General features: G+C 41.7%; 1 protein-coding gene across 1 annotated transcript in view; it reads left to right on the forward strand.

Moving 5' to 3' along the window:
- The first annotated feature begins 478 nt into the window (after window positions 1-478).
- Window positions 479-16198, forward strand: part of LOC147697768 (uncharacterized) — a 52446-nt gene continuing 36726 nt past the window's right edge. The window contains exons 1-3 of the mRNA XM_086933337.1: window positions 479-490; window positions 2178-2238; window positions 11646-11773. Of these exons, the coding sequence (XP_086789463.1) occupies window positions 479-490; window positions 2178-2238; window positions 11646-11773 (201 nt within the window). The remainder of the gene's footprint in view (window positions 491-2177; window positions 2239-11645; window positions 11774-16198) is intronic.

A 16198-nucleotide genomic window follows, 5' to 3' on the forward strand; every position in this document is an offset into this window, starting at 1 on the left:
TGTACAGCACATTGCAGTGAAGGTGTTTTCTCATTCTATTTGGCGAAATGATATTGAAATATTTTGGTATTTGGGGATTTAGTATAACAACAGCATAGGTGAGAATCAAGTTTTCTTTTCTCCTCTCGCCTCCCCTGAACTGAACCCTGCATATAGAGATGATGTTCTTTCTCTTATAATCCCTTTTAGACATCAGAAATTATTCATGTTAAAAAATAAGGTCGTAGTTCACAGACCCGACTTGAATCTCCAGTGTTTATAAAGCATATATTGTATACTGTTTCCTACTATGGGAGGCTATGCCACTGATCTCCGACTTTCACAACTCATGGAATCCTTTGCTCTAAAATTATTGTGACAACTGAAGTTCTTGACTCAACTCATTACTTTTCTTTCTTGATTCCTAGTTAATTGTCTACAGTCTAGTTGAGTGAGCACCATCAACCACGGTTGAAATTTGAATTTGACTCAATTCAGGATGTCCAACAATGTGAGTTTTGATTTCATGCCTGTAAGTGTAAATGAGGTATTATGCTTAATTGTCATTATCAGGGTTTGAGTTTCTGAAATAGAGATGAGTACTGCTATTTGGGTGAAAATTCACATGTTAAGGCCCGATTCTAAAAGAAGCTGCAGGTGAACAAAGGTAAAACATAAGACATGCAATGTTTTAAAACAGGAGAGGAAACAATATAGTGTCACCTACTAAAAACACAGGGAGCGAGAACAGTTTTTGTAGTGAACTTTGAACTATGTTTTTGTTTGATGACTGAGAAATGATTGGACCTAAATATATGGGGGCAAATTTACAATCCCCATGTGCCGCCGGTGCATCTAGTTGCATGAGGCACTTGTGGCGTAGACTGATGAGTGATATTTACAAGCACAGATAAAGTCATCCTGCGTGACTTAACCTGTGCTCGTAAGTATCGCCCCAGTTCACGCAACTCTTTGCGTGTTAGGGGCGGGACATGGGTGTTGCTATGGGTGTTCCCACGCAACACCCATGTCCACTGATGCATTTCCAGATTTACAAGAAATTGTAAATCTGGAAATGTGTCAGAATGTCAGAAGGTGCCTCTTCCTGCACAAGAACAATCTCCCCATGATTCAGGCATCCTTGCACCACTGTGCAAGGATGCCTGCGCCGGTGCATGGCAGCTGTTTGTGTGCCAGCGCAAGGGGAAGCAGAGAAATGCAATATACTGTTGTAAATATGTTGCATCCCTGAGCTTTGAAACTAACGCAGTGCAGCACAGCAAAATGACTTGCTGCATCACGCTGCGTTAGTTTCTTGTAGATCTGCCCCACGGTTTCTTCCCAACTTACAATGTTAGTTTAAAAGTTTGGGAGGATAAGTAGTGAACAAAATATAGTGCCTACTTTAAAGTTTTCACTTTCATGAAAAGAGTTGTCATTTGAGATGTTCTCAATTTTGTTGACAATAATTTAGTTTCTCCCAAAAAAAAATGGGGGTGTGATCTCTTTCCCATAGTTGTACAAACATCATGTTTAGTGCTCGCTCCACTACAGGCCTTCAATGTGAAGTGAAAGAGTTACACTTACAATTTACTTCCCCATCAAGGCAGGAGTGAGCTAGAGGGCAGCTCACCGAGGAGGCTCATAGAACGTGTAACAACACCGAATCAGCCCTAGCCCACAAAACTACTCCTGACCCACCCACCAGCCAACAAACCAACCCCGACTCACCCCCTCCAGCCGGCAAAACTAAATCTGACTCACCCCCAGCCTATAAAACTACCCCAACCCCACCAGCCTACTAAACTACAACAAAACAACCCCCAGCCCAAAACTACACCCAGCACAAATAAACTCACCGCTTCTTGCAAGGTCTTCTTGCTTCTGTCCGTAGCAGGAAAGCAGCTAGTATGCATATTGCCTTAACCACACAGATGCGTGCTTAGGGCATATGTGTGGTTAAGGCATGTGCTGTAGATCTAGCGGAGTAGGAACGCTCATGGTTTAGACCCCAGTTTTCCGACTGTACCCCGACCATAGCATTTGAATATAGCGGATTCCCTTCAGTAGTTAGCTACTACATTTCAACGAGAAAATGGCTGAGCGGCACAGGGTGTAACATTGTATATCAATGTGATGAAATGGTGAAATCTGGTTTTAGAGAGAAAGACCAAATGATTCTTCTGTTTCTCTTGTAGTTCCGCATGCGAGCCCGCCTGAGGGCAGTAATCTGCTGCTGCAGACCAGTCCCTGAGGGAGGTAAGTGGTCGAAAGCAAAACCAAATTTACTCTGAGGGGCAGATTTACAAGTCCCTTGACACACCGGTTCATCATTTTTCGTGTTGTATCGGTGGCGCATGGTAACGCTCCAGAGCCCACATGCATCAAACTCCCGTTTTGCGATTCCAAATTTGCGATTTTTACCGAACCGCAAATAAGGAATCGCGAAACGGGATGCATTATTGAAAGTGCATAATATTTTCGATTCGGTAAAAATCGCAATTTTTACCGAATCGCAAATATTATGCAAATTCCAATTTGCGATTTCGCAATTCCCATTGATTCCTATGGGCCAAAAGGCCCATAGGAATCAATGGTAATTGCGAATTCGCAAATTGGAATTCGCAAAATGTTGATGCATTCCATGGGTGCAGGGGGGGGTCCAAAGGACCCCCCCCCTGTACCCCTGAAATGCATTTTAAAATGGATGTTTCACACACACATGTCCTAAGGACATGTGTGTCTGTAACATGACAGAGTTTAAAATGCTAATTTGAGCATTTTAAACATTTTTCGCAAATTACCACGAGGTTCAACCTTGTGGTAATTTGCACTTGCAAACTTTAAATTCGCAATTTTTTTAAGAATGATGCATTACATTTAAGGAATCGCAAAATTGCGATTCCTTAAATGCAATCGCATTTTAGAAAATTGCAAAATTAGCGATTTTCAACAAAAACAAATGATGCATCTCAAAAAGCATTTTTGGAATCGCAAACGGACGATTTTAAGGAATCGCACCGTTTGCGACTCCAAAAATGCTTGATGCATGTGGGCACATATTTACAAGGACAGGAAAAGCCACCCTGTGTGACTTTGCTTGTCCTTGTAAATATGACCCCTTTACATGCAGCACTTTTCATGAAAGGTGCTTTCCATGGGTGTTGCTATGGGTGATCACACGCAGCACCCATGGAACCAGACACATTTTCAGATTCACAAGGAATCATAAATCTGGAAATTAGTGTGAATTCTACTCCTCCCCAGTGGAGGCGTAGGGGGGCGCAACATGGAGAAATGTATTAATTTCTCCTTGTTTTCGTTTCCTCTTTCTATGTGTGCTGCATTTTGCAGCACACATAGAAAGAGGAAATCACCTCTAATGATGCTTATGTACAGGAAGGGTTCCCTTCCGGCACATCAACAATCATTGAAACAATGCAGTTTTTCAACTTCTATGGGTGCTAATGCAGCACACATAGAAGTTGAAAAACGGCATTTCAGATTGTTTTTGTGCAGGAAGGGAATCCTTCCTGAACAAAAACAATCTCCCCACTACACATGGCTCACAGCAGCAGTTTGTACGCCAGCGCAGAGGGAAGCACTGAGATGCGACATATTGTTGTTAATATGTTGCATCCCTGTGCTTTGAAAGTGACTCAATGTGGCTTGCATTAGGCACTGATGGGCATATTATCAAGGACCGGTGCTAAAATTATCGACATTTTATCGGCAGGAAACTGCCGATAAAATGGCGATAATGGGCTTTATAATACGCCCTTGTTAACCTCTTGGCTGCTAGGCGTTTTCCCCCTCCTGTGCTGGGATTTACCATTTTGCTGTTTGCATGACGAGCTCAGCTCGTCATCAGCACATGACACCCGTGGGTGATGACGAGCTGAGCTCGTCATCAGCATCGAAAGGGTTAATTCCCATAGAAGCCCATGTTATTACCAGAACATGGGCTTCTATGGAAATTAACAAGGGCGTATTATCAAGCCCATTATCGCCGTTTTATCTGCAGTTTCCTGCCGATAAAACTGTGATAATTTTAACATCAGTCCTTGATAGTATGCCCCTGGGTCACTTTCTTCTAAATCTGCCCCTGAGTTTTCCCCTTTGTGTGAGTTCTTTGATTGTTTATAGTTTTAATGAAATGAAGGGATGCATTTCTGTAAAAAGTACATTTTCAGCACAGAACACACTGTCCTTGAAGCTATTATGTAATAATATAGTACGTGAAATGCAGGTGAATCAACCCCTCAATATTCAAGTACATGCGGATATGGAGGCAGCAGTCACTCAATGTTACAATGTATGGCGCCGGCGTTGATCATTTAGTATTTCATTTCCGAGCGTGTTGGGCCACAGTCATTGTGGTGGGAGGTACTGGCTGTGTTTCAAATCCTGGCACCACCTCGGCAGAATGGTCATTCAACAACCAAACATAGCACTGACAAATTATTGGAGCCTTATGGCATGTGTGTGGTAGGCTTGGAGGCCACTGGATCACCAGGCAAGATGGTCAAAGACGTTTTAAGGCATAGGCAAATTAGGCAATTGCCCAGGGCCCCCACCTTCCAAGAGGCCCCATGGGAAAGTGAACTTTCTCACTATTTGATCTTTGCCTATTCTGTTTCTCTATTAAAACTCTTTACCTCATGCCACTACTGACTCTTTTGATTCATTTTACGGACTTTTGGGATACCAGTCAGGACATATTTAATCTGTTATTGTGTGCTCCTGTCATAGTGTGACATATGATTTAGTATTGTTTGGCATCAAGCAGGATTGAAATAGTAGGAAATGGGTAATACATTTCAAATGTGTACTGTACAGATGCCCTCAAATTATGTCTTACCCAGGGTCCCCCAAATCCTTATGTGGACAATAAAGATGATCAAGTGTAGTGTGGGCTGTGAAAATGTGCAGCCAAATGCTGCTGGTGGCCGCAGAGCTACGTTAGACGGCAGGTGTCTTTGGAAGTACCTGTCTCACAGAGACCGAGGGACAGCGTATGCTGATGGCAAAAGGAGAAGCCTGGGCTCCCAGCAATCCTCGCTCACAAATGGAATCTTTGTTCAGTACGGACAAATTATTACAGAACTCCTAGGCTGTGGATAGGAGGTAACTAACCCCAGAAATATAAAGCAAAATGAACAGTTGTAGGCTGGGCCACCAAAAAATGCTGACATTTTAGAACTTGCATAGATGTGGCAAATAGCTTCAGAAGTTATGGTCCAAAACAGTGACCTGGAGAAAATACATTCCAATGGGGAGCATAGGAGCAGGAACACAACTTGTAAGCCTCACTAACAAAATGCAGTGATTTGCTACAGGGGCAAATTAGAAGAGCCTGCCATAGCAGTGCCTTCTAAATCTATATTTATTAATCTCTTATATTTGATACAAAAGTCACAAACAGCTGCACCATTCCTGGATAAAAAAAACCCTTATCATAAATTCACACGTTTAGTCACATAACATGAACAATTGTTCAGGTGTATCTGAAGTCTAACATAGATGAGTTGAATTGACCATGCATGGTCCCCCATCACGCATCCTGACTCAAATATTCACATTTTGCAAACAGAGAAAGGCAGGCAACAACTATACAATTGGGGGAATAGGGAGACCCAAGTTGAAGGGCCTTTTTCACCAGGAGCATTACAGGACTGGCAGTGAAACGTGTAGCTACCGAGTTTGAGGACATTTTTGTATCCATCTTTAAACTGATTAGTTTTCAAGCAAACATGGCTTTTAAACTCTAGTAGATTGATAAGTTATGTTATGTTATGTTAGTTTATACTATGTTATTATATTTTATTTAATGTTATAATTTCAATCAGCAGCAACTTGGGGCATGAAGGGAGGACCATCTGAGGAGCCACTTTCTTCAGTTTGTGCAGACATATGGGACTCTGTAATCGAAATTGACATTCAATCTAGAGATACTTGTGTCCTCAAACGAACTCTAATTTCTGCCCAAAGGCTCTTTGTGATTAGCAAATGCCATTTGTGTCCTTTTGGATAGGTTAGAGAGCTCCTATATATGCTGTCTTGTATGCCGGGGGCTTTAACACAGCATAACATTTGAGGAGTCTCATTATAAAAATGGAGAGTAACAGCTCTAGAATTTATCATGAGAGGCACTTTTATTGCGTCTGCATAGTTATGGAAGCTTTGTTGGGAGTGCTAATTCTCTTTACATTTCCCTCCGTAGGCTTCCTCAAGTGCAAGGTGTCGTTCAAGCAGTTAGATTTACATAGAAGTAGGTTACAGGAAATAACCAAACCTGAGCAAGACAGTCTGCCTTTCTCCCACAGAATACTCCGAAATAAAATAAAGCACTCTATCACATGAATTCAACACATTCAACATTAATCTATGATCAGTTATCATGGGGGTCTCAAATGCCACACAATTGCAACAGAACACATAAGACGGAACGTGTTTCACAAACTCAACACAGACAAGATACGGTATTTTCGGGCGTATAAGATGGCTTTTTAACCCTTGAAAATCTTCTTGAACGTTGGGGGTCGTCTTATACGCTGGGTGTCTAATTGCCAGTGTCCCAGTGTCAAGTGAAATGAGCGTGTGTGATCTGTAAACTGTGTCCTTCAAGTAATGTGCAACGTTACAGTGCACAACATTAGTACAGTGTACAATTGAATTCTTTTCCTTACAGATTAGATAAATGCACTCCCTGAATAGAGCAGCTGGGATTATTAATTGATTTTAAAGAACCAAGGGACCTACACTGCCTTTTGTTCGCATATTGGGTGAGTGAATCACAACACAATAGAGGTTGGATTGGCCTTTTGAACATATTTGAGGTTTGATGGGTCATTCATTTCAATACCCATTGACCCATTGAAGAGGGGTAGTCTTATACGGCAAGTATAGCCCAAACCCTATATTTTAACAGGAAAAGTAGGAGGGGTCGTCTTATACGCCCAGTTGTCTTATACGCCGGAAAATACGATATGTAATTTAGCTGGCCAGCATGTGAGTTACAGTAGCCCTACTGATTACGAAACTCACAGAGTTCCACAACATATTAAATAGAACACCACCCACTTATTTAGCATGCCACACACTGCAGGCATGCAGTATGTCGACTATCACAGTAGCTCCTCCAACAGAAAACATTAGCATACATTGAACACAGATTCAGATACACTGTAAAACCAAAAGCACCAACATTAGAAACACTACTCACACAGCACAAACACAGAAGCACATGCACACCTATACTTAGCTATTTGGAGAATGTATCCGCTGATGGTGAACACACACAGCCTTAACCCTTAACTATCCAGTTCAACCAAAGTATGACCAGCCCACAATACCAGTAACACATCTTTACTCCATAAAGCAGAGGCTGGTCTGCTTTGTTAACACTTGCCTCACGTGGAAAGCCACCAGATTGCGGACAGCACCATAGGACAAAGTCAAAGGCAAAATGTGCACTATGCAAATGCTCGAAATATAGTTTAACATGCAGATAAACTAAGCTGTCGCTGATACATTTGAATAAATATAAAATATGAGACAACCTATAGAGCAATGATGCAAAATACCAAACATTTAGCTTTGTATCTCAATTTAGGTTTTGAGTTTAGAAAAGGTTGATATATGAAATGTATGATGGGAAGCTTTTAAGTAGATCCTTGGAGTTGATCATCAACATTTATTAGAAGTGAGCAAATAATTCCACCATTATTTTGCTATATCATTTGGTCCCCTTTCCACATATATGTTTTCACCTTTTAGGCCTTGACCCATTTTTTTGGTACCTACTGGTTCTGGGTCAGGTTAAGCGGATATATTTTGTCAAGTGACCTGGTGTTCACTTCTTAGACAGAACCTACTGTCCCCCCACCTGACCTAATCGTTGCTTTCTTCTTAATGAAATACTTGTCATTTGTCAACCTGGATATACAGGGCCCTCGGGGAGCCACACCTACCTGCACATTGTCTAATGCTGCTTTATCTCACTGCTCTTGTTTTCAGCATCTGTTACCCCTTACACTACTTAACTTCTGTTCTGACAATTTTGACTTGACGCTGCAGTTTAAGCAAGTGCTGTTTCTGAAGGCCCAGATAAAGGGCGTTTCCATGCCAAAGTTGTTACCAATGTTTTTACTGCAGGTGGGGAATATAAGGTTTCACCTTCTGAATTCGTTTTAGAGTTAAATGTACCTGAGAGGCGACCTTGGTTTGATGTTGGAAGGTGAGACTGTCATCGAAGATGAAGCCTAGATTTTTAGCTTTACGCACTGGGGTGGGAAGTATTCCCATAGCTGGGGGTCACCATTTCTGAGACCAAATGGTGGAGTCTGAGCCCAGCAGAAACACCTCTGTTTTACTTCCATTAAGCTTTAGGCACTTTGCCCGCATCCAGTGATCCATGCAGGTCATACACTGATTAAAGCTGGCCGCCGTTTCTTCCAGATTGCCTGAGATGGATACTAAAATCTGGGTATCATCGGCGTAGGACACTAGCAAGAAGCCAAACTTCCTGATGACGTCAGCTAGGGGGGATGACATACTGATTGAACAGCGTAGAGCTTAAAGATGAGCCCTGCGGTACCCCACAAGGAAGGGAAAAATTTTTTTGAACAAGAATCATCAATCTGAACCTACTGTCGCCTATTGTTAAGGTAGGATTTGATTAAGCTTAGTGCTAAGCTTGACACTCCCAACTTCTGAAGCCTTAGAATGAGGATGTCATGGTTCACGGTGTCAAAGGCCGCTGAAAGATCCAAAAGGATCAAGGCGGCCTTTGCACCGGAAACCAGCATAGAGCGAAGCTTCTCTGCTGCCATGACCAAGGCCGTCTCCGGACCCTGCCCTTGCCGGAAGCTGTATTGTGAAGAGTCCAGCAGATTTTCTGAGGAAACAAAGGCCGTAAGTTGGAGATTTATGATTTTTTCCAAAACTTTAGCTGGAAACGGAATCCTTGCTATGGGTTGATAATTATTGTGATCGCTGGTGTCTAGGTTTTTTCAGCAGGGGGAGGATGGAGACCTTCTTCCAAGCCTCTGGGAAAATGATGGACATAAGGATCTCGTTGAAAATCAGACAGAGTTGCTCGCTGATCTCATCAGCTGCCTGTTGGAATATTTTAGGGGGGCAGGGGTCCTATGGAGCCCCTGCTTTCACCAATCTGAATATCTGCGAAACCTGTTCTACATTTGGGGGGATAAAAGCATTCAAGCCATGGCCAGGATGTTGCGTAGGTGAAGAGGGTTGATTCACTTGAGGCTCATTGCCTTTTCCACTGAAGAAATCATAGATAGAAAGCACCTTGTCCCTAAAAGAATCTCTGAGTTGATTGCAGAAAGTAACATTGCTATTCAGTGCTAGTGGGGTGGGAAGTGTCACTAATTCCTTTAAAGTTGAGAAAAGTAATTTACTTGAGTTGCCCGCCTGCTCAATTTTTCAGAGAAATAGCTGCTTTTTTTCTCCAGAATCATCTTTTTATATTCAGTCAGTGACTGTGTATAAACTGTTTTTCTGGCTTCCGTATAAGTTTTTCTCCTGCGCCTTTCAGCTTGTCTGCATGGTTGCTTCTGGATGCGCAGTGAGTCACAGACCAAGGTTCTGATTTCTTCAACCGTTTGCTAGTAAATGTTTTTTTCTGGAGCTAGAATATTTACTGCGGTTGCTATCCAAATAGTAAAAATATTGGTTGATGTATTTACTCCGGGCATTAGTGTCGGTTTAGAGGCAGCTAATGTTAATTGCAGCTGCTGTGGGCTGATTTCCTTCAAATTTCTCCCTTTAAAAGTCCTAAGAGCAGAATGAGGACGAGTAAAATGATGGGACTAGGTAGGTACCAACCGTATGGCCTTATGATCAGACCAGGGGATTGGCAACCTCTCCTGCACTTTCAATTGAGGATTAGATATGAATATTCCATCTAGGGTGTGCCATCCTCGTGGGTAGGATGCTTGATCAGTTGTTCCATCAAGACACTGGCCATCAGCTCTAGAAGCGAGATTGTTTATTGGTCATTTATGTTTTCTAAATGGTAGTTGAAGTCACCTAAGATAGAAAATTCCTGAAAGTCAACACTAGACTCGATGATATGACCTATTGTCTCTACAAACTTGTTCTTAGCCCCTGGTGGTTTATACAGCAGTATGCCGTTAAATATATAGTTTTCACTGATGGTGATTCCAAATGAAAGCAGTCCACAATCAGGACTGCTTTCTGAAGTACAGCTTTTCATCGACAAGGTGTCTTTGATAATAATCGCTATTTCCCCTCCCCACTTATCCTGTCTGTCATTCCTGATTAATAAGTATCCTTGGGGTATGGCTAATGATAGCTCCGGATCAGATGTTCCATCTGCCCACTTCTCCGTGACAAATGCCATATCTATATTGTGAGCTTCGAGCAGCTCGGCGAATTCAATGTTGTGTTTAATTAAAGAGCGTGTATTCAGGAGTAGGCCCTGGAGGGACTTTTTCAAAACTGTTTGCGGGTAAAGGACTTGATGCGAGTTAAAGCTGCATTTTGTTTTGGTGAAGAGGAACTTCATGTCACACAGAGGGCACACCTTAGGCTCTTTCAAAGGATCGAGTTGCAGACAGGAATCCTTCATCTGGGAGTTAAGACTTACAAGAGTATCTCTTGTATATTTTAAACTTGGGCCCAAGATCAGTAGGGAACAGACAGGGGGGGTGGCCCTGGGCCCGATCTAGGCGCGTATAGGTGCAGACGGGCTTGCCTTTGGCGTGCCAGCGGTGCGCCTCTGTGCATCCGCTCCGGCATGCTGCTTAAATAGCAGTAAGTCAGGAGTCTCACACACACATCAGTTGTTTCCAACCCAGAAGTACTAGTCAGGTATGTCCGGTCCCTCAGCCCTCCGCAACAAATAGCACAAGCCACGGCAGAACGGGCGGGGAGGGAAGATCACAACAGCTGCCACCCTGATTAGCAAGCTAAAACAAAGTGCCGGTAAGCATGTGGAATGAGTTACAAAAACCAATTACGATCCTAGCAGGTGGAGTAAAAGTCTAAAATGAACAAAAAGTGTCAATCTCAATGCGGTTTTTAAAAATAGCAGCAGGGCAAAATGATAGGTGACAAGACCTACCGCTGGTGTTCTCGCGTCCGCGCCGGCATGCTGCTTAAATAGCAGTGAGTCGGGTGTCTCGCGCACACATCACATCAGCTGTTCCCAACCCGCAAGTGCTAGTCAGGTATGTCCGGTCCTTTAGCCCTCCGCAACAAACGGCAAAAGCCGCGGCAGAACGGGGCGGGGACGGAAGATCACAACAGCTGTCACCCTGATTAGCAAGCTAAAACGAAGCGCCTGTAAGTTTTATGGAATGAGGTACAAAAACCAATTGTGATCCTAACAGTTGGAGTAAAAGTCTAAAATGGACACGAAGTGTCAATCTCAATGTGGCAAGACCTACCGCTGAATTCCAGATATAATCAATATGTAAGAAAATAACATGAAACATAATTTGCACAAGCACCAATGCATCTTGGACAAGAGTCCTTTCTTTAATATTTCATGCAAATTTTGCTGCAAGTTAACAAATATCTTGTGACACTTTTTTCGAAACTTCTAAAAAATGTCAAGTAACCTCTGTTTGGGCATTATTTGTACATGTGTCTGTTTCTCTGGGTTGTCATTACAGTTCGACTGATGGAATCTGTCCGGCGCATGGACATAAACATCCTGATGGCTTTTTGGCATACAACTGCTTCTACAAATTCAAATGAGAACATCTTGTTATGTTGTAAAATCCTGGAACATCAAAAAAAGGTAACTGTGATTCTCCATTGCTTTACCGGGCATTCTAGGGAATAAGAGGCAATGTGCTTCATTTAAACATGTGGTTGTCTCATGGTATGACATATTATGTATGTGAGAATTTCAGAGTATTATATGATATGACAGTAAAAGCCTTATCATGGAATACAGTCACAAAAACTGTCTTGGGTCCAGTCAAGCTTCTTTGTATCACATTTCTTCAACCCTGGGTATCTGGGGCTTCGAGCAGCAAAGCTTGACAAAGGAACTGAGTGTAAATCATTTAAGAGCACCAAACAATGGAATAAGAAAGTCATACAAGAGATACAACAATACTTTATGAAAATAGAACATATTTTTATACATTTTTAGAATCCATGTTCATCAAATTTCATTGGAGGTTCCAGAGATATGTATTTTGAAAACAATAAAAAAAAACTTTCAATACAACCACAAAACAGCACTGGTCAACAAATGTTTGTAAAAATTTTTAATGTTTAAAACAGTTAGTTTGTCAACTTCAGCCTGACTTAAGGTAACTTTGGGCAGTGACCTGGCCACCAGACCCTTTATCAGTTCAGTTCCAGCCTTTAGAAAACAACCACCATAGAGAACAATGAAGTGGTTCCTATGCTGGGGATGCAGGCAGAAAAGATGTTCAAATATCATCCTAGAGCTGTGCAGTCGACAAGGGTGAGCTGTGGGTGATTCCTTGGTGCATGGGTGAGATGGGGCAACTTTGGCCACTGCATGTGGTTCCCATGGCATCCTCTTTCTGACATTTAAAGGCCAGCAGCGTCTGGGCTACTGTTCTCCCGACCCAGCAATCACTGCGAATATCCTTGGTAGAGGCTAGTGTTCTTCTAAGGCAAGAAATCCTTTGATAGCAGTCCTGGGTCCAGCAGACTCGAGTGCAACTTTTGGCTACATTAGAGATGTCTCTAGGAGCACCCAACAGCAGTCAGTGGTGATTCCTCTGAAGAGGATACTGCTTTGCCGGTTTCGGCTTTCTCAACTTTGGTATCCATGGTGCTGTTCCAGGGGGCCAACCAACTAACCCTTGGAGTCACTGCTTCAATCTGGCTCTGGGATCAATGTTTTCCCAAGCCGGGAGCCGCAGGCACAGTCCAAATTTTACTAGTCCAAAGTGCAGCAGGTGCAGTCCTTCCAACAGTGAATCCTCTCTTTGTGCTATTCCAAGGGCAGGAGGACAGTCTTTGTTGGGTTCTTTTTACAAATCCAATGTGTACTGAGGTTTTGCATGCAAGGGGTGCCTATTTTATCCTGGGAAAGTGCCTGGGGGACAACGTGGTCACTATTCAATGGGCTAGTAGGCCCACTCCTTTTTTGCGACAAAGTTCAGGTTATGTGTGGCATTTCGCAATCCCAGAGTGCAATATTCTTGCTACTGTCACGCCCACAGGAAAACAGGTTTGAGGACAGTGTTTTCCTCTCCGTCCCTGCCTCCAACTTGTCTGCAGGAACAAAAGTCATCCTGCTCGGGTGTGTTGTCACCCTTTAAAAAGGGCATTTCCTTTGAGCCTGCCTTTTGGGCTAACACCTCAGTTGGCCTTTCTGGGAGAGGAGGTGACACCTCACTCTGCGGCAACTGCCTTTGTGCTTAAGCCTTGGAGTTGTTCACATGTCTCCTCAGGTGGGCAGAAAGCTGTCTGTTGGCCCGGACCTGCACAAAGCCACTGGACTAGCTAGGGCACAGAGTGTCAACTTTTTAAAAGCTGCCTAACTTTAACAGTGACATTAATTTTGATTTGGGCATCAAGTTGAATTTGATGTAAGGTAGTCCCATTCAGAAGTTAGCCGGACTAATTTTCCTCATCAAAACAAGGCTATATAAACTTATATGTCTTGCTTAACAATATACAGCTCCCTGCCATAGGGGTCTATATAGCTTCCTTAGGGGTGAATTACATATATCATTAAGGGAACGGGTGGCTTTGCCATTAATGGCAATGCCATAGTCAAACTAGCATTGTGAACACTACATTTCTAGTCTGCAGTGGGAGGCTGGTAGCCTTTTTGTCTTTTGTCACACTCTGCACTGTATACTAGGGACTCACAAGTAAGTTAGTGCTTGCAAATTGGGGTCATCCAATTCAAGAAATCTTTTATAATGGGTCAGTACACTGGCACTGGGGTCAGGTTAACAGTCCTCAGTGCACTGAGTCGAAAAAACAGCAACTAGTACTCAAATAGGGGCAACAACATGCAAAAAGCCCATTTCCTGACAGTGTAGGGTTGTAGGGTGATGTTTTTTGGGCCCTAGGGCACTGCAAACGACTATGTGGTGTGAAGTAGAGTTGTATAAGGTTAGGTTGTCTTGGCTTGTAGTCCAATGCTTTGCTATAGTGTACAGAATAAGTAAGTTTGAGAAATGCTGTATTGTATATAGGAGTTTTTAAAAATTTGTATTCATGGATGTGTTTTAAAGTATACTTTTATGATTTTTATTAATCGAATAAAGTGGTATTGACTGAAGTAACTTAGTGTGGTGTTGCAGTGTTATATCATATTTTTGTGCAGTGTACTATAGTCTTGTGTAGTTTGTCAGTGTCATGCTGTGCTGTAGTGCAGCTATGTGTGTTTTGTGGTGTTATGTTGTAGTATGATGCAGAGATGTATTGTTATGCATTACATCGCTGTGTTGTGTTGCAAGTGCCTGGGATGACATATTTTCTTCTAAAGCATCCATTAAGTATACATATTGATATGGTACTTCATGGATGAGTCATTAGAGAAAACAGTATTGTAACCTTTGTTTGAACATTTCAACTCTGTTCGGTCAGAGACTGTGGGAGAAAATGGCAGACACTAACCTCTCACCGAAACATGTCATGGCAAATCCTTTCTTGGAGTGAAGAAAGAACAGTTGCACTGCTAGTTTGCTGTAAAAATACTTCAGATCTTGGGGTCTACAACCTAGAACCAGAAAGACTGGATCATGCCAGGTATTCAAGATATCCCTGTAAAACAAATGTACATAACCTCATCGAAATGAAGATCATTTAACCACTCTGGTTAATCCAGAAATGTAACCAGAATCTTGCTTTGAGGAACTTATTGTGAAATACCCTGATCCTGATTACAGCAAATCTGTGAATGGAAAGCTCTCATGTCAGCTACTTTTGTCCTTTCAATATTATGTTGAGTGTCATCTAAAGGAGCCATGTGTGAGACACAAGAATGCATGGCTAGTTTCTACTCTGGATGGGATAATTAAGAAAAATGTGGCACAAGGAAAAGATCAATAATTACAGGTCAAAAAAGACTATCATCCCTATTCACAAAAGTAGATATACCTGCAAACATGCACATTTACTCTTAGACTTTGTAGTAACTTTACTGCTTTTGGCTATTCACCGTTTTCACATGTAAAGTTACAACACAGTAGAAATGTGCATATCCTCGATCTCTGAAACTAGAGGGTGGAGGCAAATTTATAAGTGACTAGTTGCCACTGGTAACTTTTCACACTTATTTCACCAGGGCAGAGTTCTCCCTATGGTGTAGTGTTGGGGATTTTTAATCTTTAAAATAAGTTAATGAAAATATTTTAATGTATTTTATATTTTTTTAAACCTAAAAGAAATTGAAAATAAATTCTACAGCAATACTATCTTGAAAGTATGTTAAAATATTTCCTGTAAATATAATAGGCTAATACAAAATTATTTATTTAAATATTTATTTAAAAAATCAACCAGAAAGTAAAATGTATATTTTTATTTAATCTGAATTAAAAATACTAATTGTTTGTTGTTAAATGTATTTAAATTATAATAAATGTTATTCGTATATATATATATATATTTGTACCGTGACCAGGGACAGATTGTTGTCCGAAACGCGTAGGTGGGGATCCTACAGAAAATAAACCCAAGCATTTAACCTATGGAGTAGTGTGCGGCGTGTTTCTTTATTGAAACGGTTTTGCTGAAAGGTATCCTGCGAGGGTGTCCTGAACCTCGCCGCCGGCACCAGCTACAGAAGCTCCTCTCACTATCGGGACATTTGCTCGTAAAATATATATATATATATATATATATATATATATATATATATATATATATATATATATATATATATATATATACCATACAAAGCGGCGTTCCAAGCGTGCTCTCAGTTGCAAATAATCCACGCTCACACCGTAGGTCTGTCAGCAAAGGTAGGGTTTATTCATGCCATAAGCCCTACGTGACGCGTTTCGCACTCCATGAGTGCTTGTTCACACAACGGAGATAACAAAGTTAGCCGTATTTACTGTTTCCGTAATAACAACATAAATGATGGACTTACAAACAAGACTGTACAATGTAGCGCCATCTTGGAATGTTAGAATATACTCTCATTCTATTCCTTAGTTTATATAAACTACATTTGCTCGTATACAATGTTATGATAAAACTCACACACGTC

This window comes from Lissotriton vulgaris, chromosome 8, assembly GCF_964263255.1.
Source record: "Lissotriton vulgaris chromosome 8, aLisVul1.2, whole genome shotgun sequence".
Classification (NCBI taxonomy): domain Eukaryota; kingdom Metazoa; phylum Chordata; class Amphibia; order Caudata; family Salamandridae; genus Lissotriton; species Lissotriton vulgaris.